The sequence below is a fragment of the Colletotrichum truncatum genome, assembly GCF_014235925.2.
Source record: "Colletotrichum truncatum strain CMES1059 chromosome Unknown Contig_0001, whole genome shotgun sequence".
Classification (NCBI taxonomy): domain Eukaryota; kingdom Fungi; phylum Ascomycota; class Sordariomycetes; order Glomerellales; family Glomerellaceae; genus Colletotrichum; species Colletotrichum truncatum.
Window position 1 is genome coordinate 1,042,419 of NW_027222398.1, and position 13,388 is coordinate 1,055,806.

General features: G+C 44.1%; 2 protein-coding genes across 2 annotated transcripts; one reads left to right on the forward strand and one right to left on the reverse strand.

Annotated features, from left to right (window-relative positions):
* Positions 1–8,961: 8,961 nt before the first annotated feature.
* On the reverse strand, positions 8,962–10,461 carry CTRU02_200248 (transposase; the record flags this gene model as incomplete). The annotated part of the gene is made up of 2 exons (XM_070203659.1): positions 8,962–10,281; positions 10,315–10,461. 2 exons carry the CDS (start codon positions 10,459–10,461, stop codon positions 8,962–8,964), a joined length of 1,467 nt encoding a protein of 488 aa, XP_070062241.1.
* Positions 10,462–12,147: 1,686 nt separating this feature from the next.
* On the forward strand, positions 12,148–12,687 carry CTRU02_200249 (uncharacterized protein; the record flags this gene model as incomplete). Its single annotated transcript, XM_070203660.1, has 2 exons — positions 12,148–12,264; positions 12,388–12,687. The coding sequence occupies 2 exons, from the start codon at positions 12,148–12,150 to the stop codon at positions 12,685–12,687; spliced, it is 417 nt and encodes a 138-aa protein (XP_070062242.1).
* Positions 12,688–13,388: the final 701 nt, after the last annotated feature.

Sequence of the window (13,388 nt, forward strand, 5' to 3'; positions counted from 1 at the left end):
TTTGATGGTGATGAAAAAGAGATTAATCAAAAGAATGACTGTTGTTTAACGAGAGTTCAAAACGGCAATGGAGTGATAGTGTCGAGGTCACTTTGATGCGGCAATGGATGATACACAGGTTCATTTATACAAAGGCGCGGCGCTTGCGACTTTCGTATTGTGACGATCCTTAGGATTTGACTTCGTGCCGATGCACCCATAGTGGAGGCAACACGAGTCCAATGGGTATTGCGATATTTCATGCGCAGATCAACTGTTGGCAACGTCAGGCATACTCCTAGTCAGTGGTTCATTACCGGAAGAGCCGTGTACAAAAATAGTGGTAGTAGTTCATCCAGTGCCGGAATTCAATAGGGTTTAATTGTGGCATCATAGCCGCCTGCAGTGGGGATGTTGCGATAGTTGGAATACGGAGTCGTGTGGCACTTCCAGCCACACGCCCGCCAGGCTGAGAGGCCCAAGCCTCCCAGACCTACGTGACAGGCCAAGGGGGAATATCCCTACCTTCTAGTTAACAACACTACTTTCAACTATCATAAACCATCGATTAAAACTAATTTACTATTATTTGTTATTTGACGAACGGAATTCCGTTTTACCCCTTGTAAAACCTATACTGATTAGTAGTAAACCTTATAGTTGCTATTAATTTGGTTAACTTTATAATTACTACTCTGCTACGGATAAACCGTAGATTAGCAAGGTTAATACTAGAAGAGACGACTTCTTGAACTAGATACCTAAGCTGTTACGACCCGTTAGATACACCTAACAGGACCCACTCGGTTGGGCGGTTATGACAGGTGTCACACGGACCACTGCATATATCGGGGCATGCATTCAACCCATGCACCCGGCTATTGTTTCCCATATAAAACTAACGGGGATGTCATTTTGTGCATGAAAACCTTCAAATCGGTAATTACCGAATAGACGGTTATATAATCAACCCAATAACCCCTAGACAGTCTCTAATGAATGGAAGCATCTTTTTTTACCCCATAAGTGGTGGGCAAATTGACTGCGTGACAGTTATGAGCCCAGTACCTCATGGTGACAATTACCAATTGAAAAACCGACTTCCAGAAGGGAGCAGTTCAGACTTATGCCATAGACAAGGGCACTCAATTGACGAAGTTACCGACCCATGAGACTTTGGCAGTCAAGTCCACCAAACAAAACATCAATTCCAATCACACAAGGCTGAACGTTGAAGTGTTGAAACATTCAATCACAAAAGAACTTCTGGTCATCAATTCATATCATCAACACTTATCAAAAAATCACAAAAAGTTCATCTCAACTCAGGGGGACTTACCACATCTGAGGAGTTGAACCCAGGACTCTTAACTTGAACCTTATATAAGTTCATGCTCGACCATACCACTGATACGCAGCCAGGAGGGTTGGAATTACGAAACGGAAGAGACACCTAGTTGCTCATTTTATGCCTCTGAAAGCTTCGGGCAGATAAGACGAACAGGTGGTTCACTTTATAGTCTTCGTGTAACGGAACCGATAAGACTTTTTACAAATTGCGAAAACTCCACAACCCTGAATTGAACCCACGAAGGGGAGCTTGCCAGTCTTACGGTCCTTGCGAATAGCTACAAGTTGGGTGGCTAGACCAACTACACTAAACGGCAGGTTCATTAGACAGGGGGGGCGTCTTGCGTTTTGTTGAGAATTGAGGCGTTGAGATTGGCTATATACCCTCAAACCTCTAGGCAACAATCGACAAAATCACCAACTTGAAACAAGAAGTGTCTAGTCACGAACTCAATCTTGGCCACGGCGAAAAACCAACTGCACAACGATCAGAAGAGAGAGACCAGTTCTCTTTTCAAGAGAGATCATGAATTCAACTACGGAAACTGCAAAATACACACAGCGGCTACAGACTGACAGCGACTGGAACCACTGGTTCAACAACTTACAGATGCTGGCAAACGTTCATGAAGTCTGGGACTATGTGAATCCAAAAGGAACCAAGATTAATACTAAGCCAAGATTGGAATTCCCAGACCCAAAAGACCTCAGACAAGAAGAACGAGCAAACTATAGCAACGTTATCAGCTATGGAAAAGCTATCTATCAAGAAGAAAAAGACCAATACAACCAGGTTCGGCGAAGTCTTCTAGAAATTCACAGTTGGATCATGAACACTGTAGCAGCCACTTATATCAGCCAAGTCAGCAAGGAGCAAACAGTCAGGGATATCATAAAAGCTCTTGAAAAACAGCTAGCGCCAGACAACTTTGGGAGACAACAAATGGTATTGGAAAGATATAACAAGCATATGCTATCAATCAAAAGAGCAAAACTTGGAGGATGGCTCATAATCTATCGAGAAATCATGGATGAAGCCCAAACAATCGGAATCCCTGCTCTCAGCGATCCAGTTACTCAAGTCTCTGAGTTCTTGAAAGCAGTCAAGCAAATTGCACCAGATTACTACACATCTGCCTCTTACGACTTCACAAAGCGATACAAGGATGACCCAACCTACAGTTCGATCAGCAAGACTGCTGGAATTGAGCAAGCTAACGATTTCCGCAGTTGGGTGAGAACTTTCCACCCAGACTGGCTGAATGCTGCTCCATTAAAAGACACGAGTTTCGCTACTTGGCAAGGAGAAAACGAACAAGGAATAAAACAGGGGGCAAAACGAGAGCAAAAGTGTGCAGCTTGCCCAAACGAAAGTCACCGATTTGTTGATTGCAAACATGCCAACCCTAAGAAGCGAGGCCCAAACTATCATGAAGATAATCCAGAAAATAAGAAAGCACTGGAAAGATTGAATGAGTATCTCCAGAAGAAACCACACTTAAAGAGAATAGTTGAAAAACTACGAAAAGGGGCAAGCGATCAGCAGTCTCAAAAGTCCCCAGATCGAGCAACATCTTCCTCAAACTGGAGAAACACTACACAATCATCATCCCACTATACTCAAGAAGTGTCTGATGGAGAAGGATCACTCTCATCTTTCGTCACTATCGTCAATCAAGGAGAAGCAAGTCTCTATTCAGGATTCCCACTGTCAGACAGTGTGATAGTAGACTCAGGAACAGGATTCCACATCTGCAACGACTCCTCAAGACTTCATGATCTCGACTACACAGTCACAAAAGACTTCATCACTGGAGGAGGAGATGTACATGCAATTGCGAAAGGCACAATGATCATCAAACCAAACCAAGGCGGCAAATCCAACAACAAGGAGATCAAAGTCAGAAATGTATGGCTTGTGCCTGGATACCCAACATCGCTCCTTGGGACAGAACCGCTGAAGCAAAAAGGGATCATCTTTACAACAGGAATACCGGGTCTTATCGACTCAAAAGGCAGACTTCTATTCAAAACACCAAACCGATATGGTCAATACATTATTGAAGCTGGCCCAGCTCTGCTGAACAATACCTCGTTCAGCAATACCGAGAAGACTGTGAGATTCAGCCCAACCGTAGAAAGGAAACCAACCAAAGGTTTTCAGTCAACAAGACAACCACTCCCAACATCATCAGCAGAAGCCAAGTTGTGGCATGAGAGACTTGGTCATCCAGGCGCTGAGGGACTGGAACAGCTACTTAAAACAGCTCTTGGGATACAGATAAAAGGAATCACAAAAGTGGAATGTGATGCCTGTGCTGTTGGGAAGGCAACTCGCCAAATTTCCCGCAGAAACCCAGACCATTGGCCAACTGCTGTAGGAGATTATCTATCTCTCGACTTCTTTACACTTAGCAAAGCATACAATGGGGAGAAGGTAATCCTGCTGGTCAGCGATGGCTGGTCAGGGTTCTTCTGGATAAGAACTCTTCGTACTCGAAAGGAGGGACTACAAGCTATGACAGAATTAGCAGCATACCTCGAGAGACAGTGCTTTATCAAAATCTCTATTCTACGCCTAGATTGGGAGGTTGCTTTACGCAATGCGTTTGAACTATGGGCAGCTGTGAATGGATATATGATTGAAAGATCAGCTGAGTACACTGGTGCTCAAAACCCAGCAGAAAGAGCTGGAGGTGCTGTGTTTATGATCATGAGAGCACTTCGATTTCAATCTCGCTTTCCTGAATTGATGGCACCAGAGCTGGCAAAAGCAGCAGTTTATCTGTCAAACAGATTGCCTCGAAGACGCCACAAGTGGCAGACACCATTGGGGTTGGTCAACACTTGGCTGAACTCTCATCAACAGTCTACCCACAAGAGGGCTGAAAAGCCACAACTAGCACACTTGAGGCGATATGGCTGCAGAGCTTACCCCTTGACACAAAACTACAAGAGAGGAATAGAAAAGTCAAACAAAACTGCGCCAAGAGCTCATATTGGCTATCTATGTGGTTATGACAGCACAAATATCTACAGAATCTGGATCCCAGCAATAGGAAAAGTCATGAGAACTAGAGACGTTACTTTCGACGAAAACACGCTGTATGATCCAAGGATTGAGGATACCAGCAAGTTAAGCCAAATGGAACTTGAATTCCAGTTCACAGAAATGGATATCCCATTCACAAATCCAATTGAACAAGACCTAGACACAGCTGGCTGGGATGGAGAAGATTTCAGCGATAATATTACCGGGCCACTACCCGCCTCGAATCCAGCCGCTCAAGAAACAACACCGGCAACACCGATGCAGGAGAAAGAATCAGGGGATTTTCAATTACCTACACCCACTTCTCTATCACCAACAGTACAGCTGTCAGATTCTCAAACAACTGAGGGGGTGAGGGAGACTCCAGAAACTCCAGAAGTATCGCCAACTCCAGAACAATCGGATCAAAGTGAGACCATAGAGGAAACCTCAACAGACCGACTCGAACTACAACAGACACCAGTCATAGAATTGGAACCAGAAGAAATCATACCACAAGATTCCTCCACAGTAATCCCAAACATAGCGAGAAGGGGAAGACCTCGTGGCAGCAGAAATCACAACATCTACAATCGATCAGCCCCTCTTGGTCAAACAAATCAACAGCCACCAGAAGCAACAAGATCATCACAAAGACTGAGAAGAGCAAGAGAATCCCACTTCACACTGCAATCTACGGATACAGTAAAAGGAAGAGATCAATGGGATGCATCAGCAGATGATTTAGGCAATCCACACCAAAAGACACTTCCACCAGTTCCAAAGAATTACAGTGAAGCGATCAAACACCAATACAGTCACAAATGGATTGCTGCAATGAATATTGAGAACAGATCACTATGGCAAATGGGCACGTTTGAAATGATTGATCTTGGCAATATTGATCAAGACACTCAGCGAATTATCCCATTGAAGTGGGTATTCACATATAAGGGCAGCAAAGGATATCTCAAGAAGTTCAAAGCGAGGATCTGTGTTCGAGGAGATCTCCAACCGACAAATGAACTAGAGACCTATGCCTCAACGCTTGCTGGTATATCGCTGCGAAGTCTCATGGCAATTGTGGCGAGATTTGACTTAGAGACTCTTCAATTGGACGCAGTCAACGCATTTACACATGCCACAATTGATGAGGAAGTCTATGTTTGGTTTCCTCCAGGATTCAGACAAGAGGGATACTGTCTTGCCCTGCGAAAAGCACTATATGGATTGAGACGAAGCCCACTGCTATGGCAAAAGAATCTGGAGAGATCATTCAAGAAGCTTGGCCTTATCCCACTCCAAGAAGATGACTGTATCTACACCAATCAATACTTCATAGTATTCCACTTTGTGGACGATATTGGGGTTATATACCATAAAAAGCATGAAACCAAAGTAAAAGAAGCAGTTCAACAACTCAAAAAGGAGTATGAAATGAAAGATATGGGAGAATTGAGTATCTTCCTAGGAGTCAGAATAATAAGAGAACGAAAAACCCGTCAACTATGGATGAGTCTCGACAACTATATATCTAAGGTCACTGAAGAATTCAAGATCAGAACCTCAACCAAGCGACGCCAAACACCTATGGCAATAGATAACCTGGTCCCAAGTCCTGGTCAGGCTACGCCAGAGGAAATCAACTACTATCAACGGAAGGTTGGATCAATCAACTATGCTGGAGTGATTGGCAGACCAGATATAGCTCGAACAAGCTCGAGACTAGCAGAATTCCTATCAAATCCATCTTCTGAACACCAGAAAGCAGCATATGAATGCTTACAATATCTTGAGGACAACAAATACCTCGCTATCGAGTTCAACTGCAAAGGGAAAGGAGTCCTCTACTGCGCCTCAGACGCTTCATTCGCTGATGACTCTGTCACTCGAAAAAGCACTCAAGGATATGTGATGATGCTATTCGGAGGTCCAATTCATTGGAAAGCAGTCAAACAACGAAGAGTAGTCACTTCAAGCACAGAAGCTGAGCTTGCTGCTTTGACAGCAGCCACAAGAGAATATATGGCAACCATTCGACTCATGGAACAATTGAATCTCCAATTAGATGATAAATACATCATGCAATGCGACAATAAGCAAACTCTTCGACTGTTGATTGCTGAAAGACCCCAAGCGACTAGCAAATTACGCCATATCAATATCAACAACTTATGGCTTCGCCAGGAATTACAGAAGGGATCAATTGACTTTCAATGGGTTCCAACCAACGAAATGGTGGCAGACGGTATGACTAAAGCAATGCCAGCCCAAAAACACAACCACTTTATCGCCCAATTGGGTATGGCGAATATTGAACATTTGATCGAGAAGAACGCAGTATGAATCTGGAATTTGGTAGTAAGTATACGGAGTTCTGAATAGTATCATTTCTGTATTTGAATGAGAATACAGAGAATCAACCTACAACAGGTTGCCTCTCTGAGGGGGTGTGTCACACGGACCACTGCATATATCGGGGCATGCATTCAACCCATGCACCCGGCTATTGTTTCCCATATAAAACTAACGGGGATGTCATTTTGTGCATGAAAACCTTCAAATCGGTAATTACCGAATAGACGGTTATATAATCAACCCAATAACCCCTAGACAGTCTCTAATGAATGGAAGCATCTTTTTTTACCCCATAAGTGGTGGGCAAATTGACTGCGTGACAACAGGACTTTGTATGCAGGGCCACGGGAACAAAAGGTAACCTCTCGGAACGGAAGAACTATAGAACGGAACAAGTCACGTGATGAATCATTCTAGGTCAGAATGATCCAAGAAGAGTTGGGGGCCAACGGATCATGTTCGATCAATATGATCTCCAACGACTACAGACAATACGTGTAGATAGACTCCTATATAGACCAGGACTTGAGTACCTGCTCAAGCCCTCTAGATAGTTCTTCAGCAATCAACTTGTGATTCATCCTCGAATGACTTTCAGCTTACCTCTCAGTATTGTGAATACTAAGAACCTCGTTACCATAGTGTAAGACTGATCACCTTACCCTAACCCTACGATCTACCAGAACGACCTCTACGAACCAGTGTTAGTCTCTTACTGCACCTTCTGTTAGCAGAACCCTACTGTCAGATAGCTGGCCGTAACATAAGCCTAGGTAAAAGTAGGGATTTCGTGCTAACGAGAGAAGAAGCAAGAGTAACTAAGATCTACGGAAACTAGTAGAAGAAAGCTTCTTTTCCTCGAATCTACTAGCAATCCGATTATTCGAGTAACCTAGGGACTGCTATGCTTACCTTAGGCGGGATAAGGTTAATCGCAGCTAATTATCGCTAGCAAGAGCGTTCTATCACGCGTTTTCAATTACTAGAAGAAGAAACCTACCGAATCGACGGTCTTCTAACCTCTTTATGCTATAAAGGCGAAGATTTACAAATCCTATAAGGGATAACAACTTCCCTAACTATAACTATCCCCTACGCGCGGTGCTAATTACGAAGCGCCTACTAGTTTCTTAATAAATCCCTAGACAAGGTGCTAACTGCAAGGCGCCTGCTATAAAAGACCTCCCTACTAGAAGAAAAATATGCTAAAAAGCAAGCGGAGACTACTAGCGGTAATCCGCCTATATAGCTATACGTATACGCCTCCGAGGCTACGGCTTAAGAGAAACGTACGTAGTTATAGGCGTTATAAGGCTAACTGTCTACTAGATTCTAAACTTCCTAATAGTAAGGAGCGAAGCTTGAAGCGAGAAAGAGAGATTTATAAGAGAATCTACAAATAGAGCGAAATTTACGAGAAGGATCGCCTATAAGTAGTATTACTACTAAAAGCTAATTAACAGTCCCTATCTTATAGAGAATCGAAAGTATAATCGATCTAGCAGTATAAGGCAACTAGGCAATCGACCTTATAAACGCTAGCTTATAGCAACTAGGTTCCTATATAGGTTTCCTACTTAAGACCTATAAGAAGAGGAATCTTACAAGCCTCGAGCTATAGAACGAAGTTTCTCCCGATTTCGCCGACTAGTTAGAAGAAGACTTCTAGAACGTACCTCCCCTAATCCTACGATTCTTTAGAGACTATTTAATCGGTAATAGCGTCTACGTCGAAATGGATAGTAAGAAAATCTCGAAAAACGTAGCATTAGCCTTTAAAAAGGAAGAATTCTACTACTAGTTACCTTAAGAACTTAAACAAGGCGTTAAGAGATATCGCAACCTGAAGGCTTTAATAAAAGACCCCGAATTCTACGAAGAGATTACGAGACTGGCAATAGTAGCTAATAGCATAGGAGGAAGAGTCGAACCAACCTTATAGCTACCTCCTCTATAAGAATAACAATAGTAGTAACTACCGTACCGACTGCTATATCCTACGGTCTCTCCGTTAATAGACTTCTAACTATACGAGTTAATAGACTGTATCGGAAAGTAATTAATAGAATTTGCGAAACTATACCCCGACGATATAAAATATAGCGGCGATATATACGATATACTCGAAAAGAAGATAACGTACATGATAAGCGAGTGAGACAGACAAGCGAGTGAGACAGTAAACCAGACCTTCGCGACAATAATATCGAAATCTATAACAAGAAATCTTAGATTGATTAATACTACTCGGATTCCTGTTCTTCGGATGTTTCCTCAATAAATTGACATGTTCTCGCGTTGTGGCCTGTATTCCCGCATACGCCACACCGACGATGAGTCGTCTCAGACCTCACTTTGCGACCACTACTCCGTCGCGTTTCCTCTTGTAGTTGCGTGTCTGCCTCTCTTTGCGACTGTATATCCTCTCCAGTAGATATAGTAAGACTTCCTCCTTTCTGTAGACGTGTTTTCTTAGCCCTTCGACGCCGACTTAATATTGCATTCTCCTCTCGAAGGATTTGAACCTCTGACTCTAGTAATGCTACCCGATGCCCTAGTCCTTCTGTCCCTCTGGCTAGCTTACTCACAGCACTATAAATTGATGCTGGAGAGCTGCTTCGGTGGCGTGAGATTCGACTCTTAATAAAAGTAGACTGTGATCTTGCTTCGCTTGGGTTGCTCGGCGTCCTAGAGATCCAAGGGTCTGGTGTCTGAGGGACCCCCTCCTCAGGCGTTGGCGTTCGGAACTTTACATCCAGCTTTGAGAGAACACTTTCTGCATTCAAAGGGACAAGTCCAGCTCCTCGGAAACCTCCCTGGATATTTTTCCTCGTAAAAGACTGCTTAAAAGCTTCGTGAAATGCTGCAAAGAAATCTTCCTTCGAGATATGGGTTATGCCTCGCCGCATCTTATTCTCAATTTGCCGACCGTAGGCATTCTTTAACGGCTGAAAACAACCAACATCTAAGGGTTGAAGTAGATGAGACGAGTGAGCCGGCATGCACAGTGTAATAATGTTGTTTTCTTGACAAAAGAGCTCGAAGGCTGCGGAGTGGTGACTTTCATGACCATCAACAACGAGGAGGCGATATTTCCCAGACGTACGTGGTTTTGTATAAATGTCGAAGTGTCTGATCCAGTCAATACCTCTCTCGTTTGTTGTCCATCCATTTTCAGACGTTGCAATAGCCCAATCGCCCGGAAGAGAGGTTTCTGTATACCAGCTTGAGAGGTGATACTGGCCTGCAACGATGATGTATGGCGGGATGCTCTCCCCTTGGGAATTAATAGCCTGGATAACTGTAACCCATTCCCTATTGCCAGGCTGTGTCATCTTCGTATTTGAACGCCTTTCAGCACTTGTAATAACCATTCCAGAAGCAATAACGCCCATCATAAAGCCGGTCTCATCAAAGTTGTAGATATCAGCATCAGCAATACCATACTTCGCAATTGTATTCTTCACAAGCGAAAACCAGCCACGAATCACCTCTGGATCTTCGTATTGAGCTCTCTTATAGTCATACTTGCGAAAGAAACGCGTCCTAAGCTGTGGTTGTCGCTTGACGAAATTAGAAGCCTAGCGCTTCCCAACTGGAGGCGCGTCGCGCTCTGCGAGAAGTCGATTGGCCATTTCTTCCACACCACTCAGCCGGGGAGGAAATGATCGCGCATCTAGGTCGAGAATATACTCAACTATTGTCTTCTCTTCTAAATCTGATAAATTCCGTGAATTAGGCATGCTGTCGCGTCGTGAGACTATTCCCTTTAGTCGCCGGCTTAATGTTGCGTGACTGACTGTATAGAGTGCACCTGCGGCCCGAGCACTAAGTTTTGGGTCATTTCTCATTGCTTGAAGGGCAATTTGTAACCTTCTTTCAATACTAGCTGATTCCATGATTTATTGTAGAGGAAAAGGTGCCGGTCGCGTCAAGGTGCGACGGTCGCGGTTTACTGTCTCACTCGCTTGTCTGTCTCACTCGCTTATCATGTACGTTATTAGTATTCGTAGATTATTATAGAATGCTAGGAATTTATACCTCCTAATATAACAAGGTACTTCCCTTAATACTAAAAAGAATAGCTAAAACCTACTTCTACGCCTCGATTAAAGTAATTAACCTATAGCCTAACTTCGAGACTATGATTAACTAATTGAAATTATACTTCGAGACTAGGGAAAGGCAATAAGCGTACGTTACGTAGTAGAATATAACTACTCTTCCCTAAATCATTCGCGATAACCTTAGAAAGACTAAATCGGAGTATTTTGACATACTATATAATAAATTAAGCAAGATTTAGCCTGGTTTACTATAATAAGATTATAACGACCGATCCCTCTATACCTAACTTCTATATGCTTATAGAGATATTTTAGAGTATATAATAGCGTTATTTATACCGGCTAAGACGTACGAGGGACTTTATAGCTAATTAATCTTGTCGATCGAGATAGCTACCTATCTTAACTAATAATAATTTAATATAGTAGCTAACCTACTAAAGTAGTACTAGACTGATAGAACTTTTAACGGTCGAGGGCGTTATTTACGATATAGTCGTTTATTACGAAGTCGATTATTACGAGGAAGAAGCCGTAATAGACCCCTATTACTACTAACGCTTAAGAAGTGCTACGTATTGTTACGGCCAGCTAACTGACAGTGGGTTTGTGTTAACAGTAAGCCAGGGATTGAGAGTAGTAACAGTCGTTCCGTGGTCCTGGTCGAATAGATCGTAGATCTTCAAAGGTCTTGGTGATCAGTCAAGGCCTCAACAAGAGTCGTAGAGTAGTCGTCACTTAGGTATAGCTGAAAGTACCGGTTAGGGTAATCACAAAGTTGATTGCTGAAGAGCTATGGAAGTCTGTCCTCGAGCCCGGCTCGAGTCCATCCTATATACAAGTCCTGAACGGTCCTCCTTATCTTGGCTATGTTGGATATTTGACATATCCAACATATCCGGGGATCGGTTGGATATTTGACATATCCAACATATCCGGGGATCGGTTGGATATCTGACATATCCAACATATCCAGCCCGGGTTGTCCTTACCCCGCGTTATCCCCGAGGCCACGTGACTTGTCCATAGTTCTTCCGTTCCGAGGATCCCTGGTTACACCTGTCCGGCTGGGTTACATATGCCCTGCGTTAGCCGCCGGGATCCAGGCGGGGTCGTGTTGGCGACCATGTCCAACGGGTCGTAACATCAGGTCTCCTCTCCAAGGGTCTTGTCCTCAAGACCAGCTTAAGTAGGTCGTCTGCCCTCAGGTGGGAGGGCGCCCAACTTGCTTCCTTTAATGATGCTCACATCATGTCAGGTCGCGTCAAAAAACGAAAGGTCGTTCGATCGTTCGATTCTCGTGCAGAAAAGACAAAGCAGCGCGATTCCCTCTTGAGTCTTATCTTGGGCAATCGTACCGTCATGCCTGTTTGTTCCTCCTGTGAGGTAAAGGGTTTTTCGTCGTGCGAAGCTTCTCTTTCTGATTCCTCTCGATGCGCCGAATGCGTTCGTGGCGGCAAGTCTTACTGCGACCTTCAGGGTCTTAGTGCCTAGCAACTTCGTCGGATTGGTGATTAGTATCAGAAGCTTGAGGATGCTTTGGAGAAGGCAGAAGAGGAGCGTCGTGCTCTGGACGCCAAAGTAGAGCGTCTTCGAAAGTAGAAAAAGATATGGTTTGAAAAGATGATGCGCGTGGTGCGCCGTGGTATCGACAGTGTGGAGGAGTTAGAGCGTGTTGAGAGAGAGGAGGCAGAGGCAGAGCAGCGTCGGGTAGAACCGGTTCGTCCTTCGGCTGATTCGCCTCGTCTGCCGGTGGAGTTTATAGCGGATTGGGATACCCTGTACCTGGATGTCGCTTTGTCGCTATCCTTGTTGGCTGAGTTTGGTTTGTTGGATTCAGGGTCGGTTGTTGAGAGGCGGAGTACTCCTGAAGCGTCTCCTGGGGGTGTTAGAGGCCCTTAGTAGGTTCCTTTAGGTGGCTCTAGGGTTCCTAAACGAATGAGAGGGTGTTTATCCCGTGGCTTGTTTGATCGTGGTAGACGGATGATGGGTTGTAGTTGTCGTAGTCGAAATTGATTTTTTGGCGTTTGTTTCTCGATTCGTACTAGTGCTTGTCTTTGTTGTTCTTGTTCTTGCTGTCTCTAGTAACGTCCGAGTTCTTCCTATGCGTTTTCGAGGCTCTGAGGTGGTTCCTATGTGTTGTCTTCGTGTCCGTATCCTTTCCACTTGACAAGGTAGCGGATACTTTTTTGTTCTTCGATGTGATCGATTATCCGTTCGACTTCGTATTCTTGTTCGGGATCTACTTCGATATAGTCCGTAGTATACGATCCCTTTGGTGCTGATTCGAGAAGTGAAATGTGAAAGACTGGATGACACTTCATGCTGTCGGGTAGTGCGAGTTTAAAGTTGACGTTGGATACCTTCTTCGTAATTTCAAAGGGTCTAAGTTTCTTGAAGTCTAACTTATCGCTTGGTCGTTTTGTTTTGATGTTGCGGCGGAGAAGGTATACACTATCCCCCTCCTTTAGAGTTGGTCCCTCAACTCTTGATTTGTTGGCGTATTTGCGCATGCGTTCGCGCACAAATTCGAGGTCTCTGGGGAGTTCCTGCTGGATCTCCTTAAGTCTGTTGATGTCTGCTACAGCTTTCAGAGCTGCTGG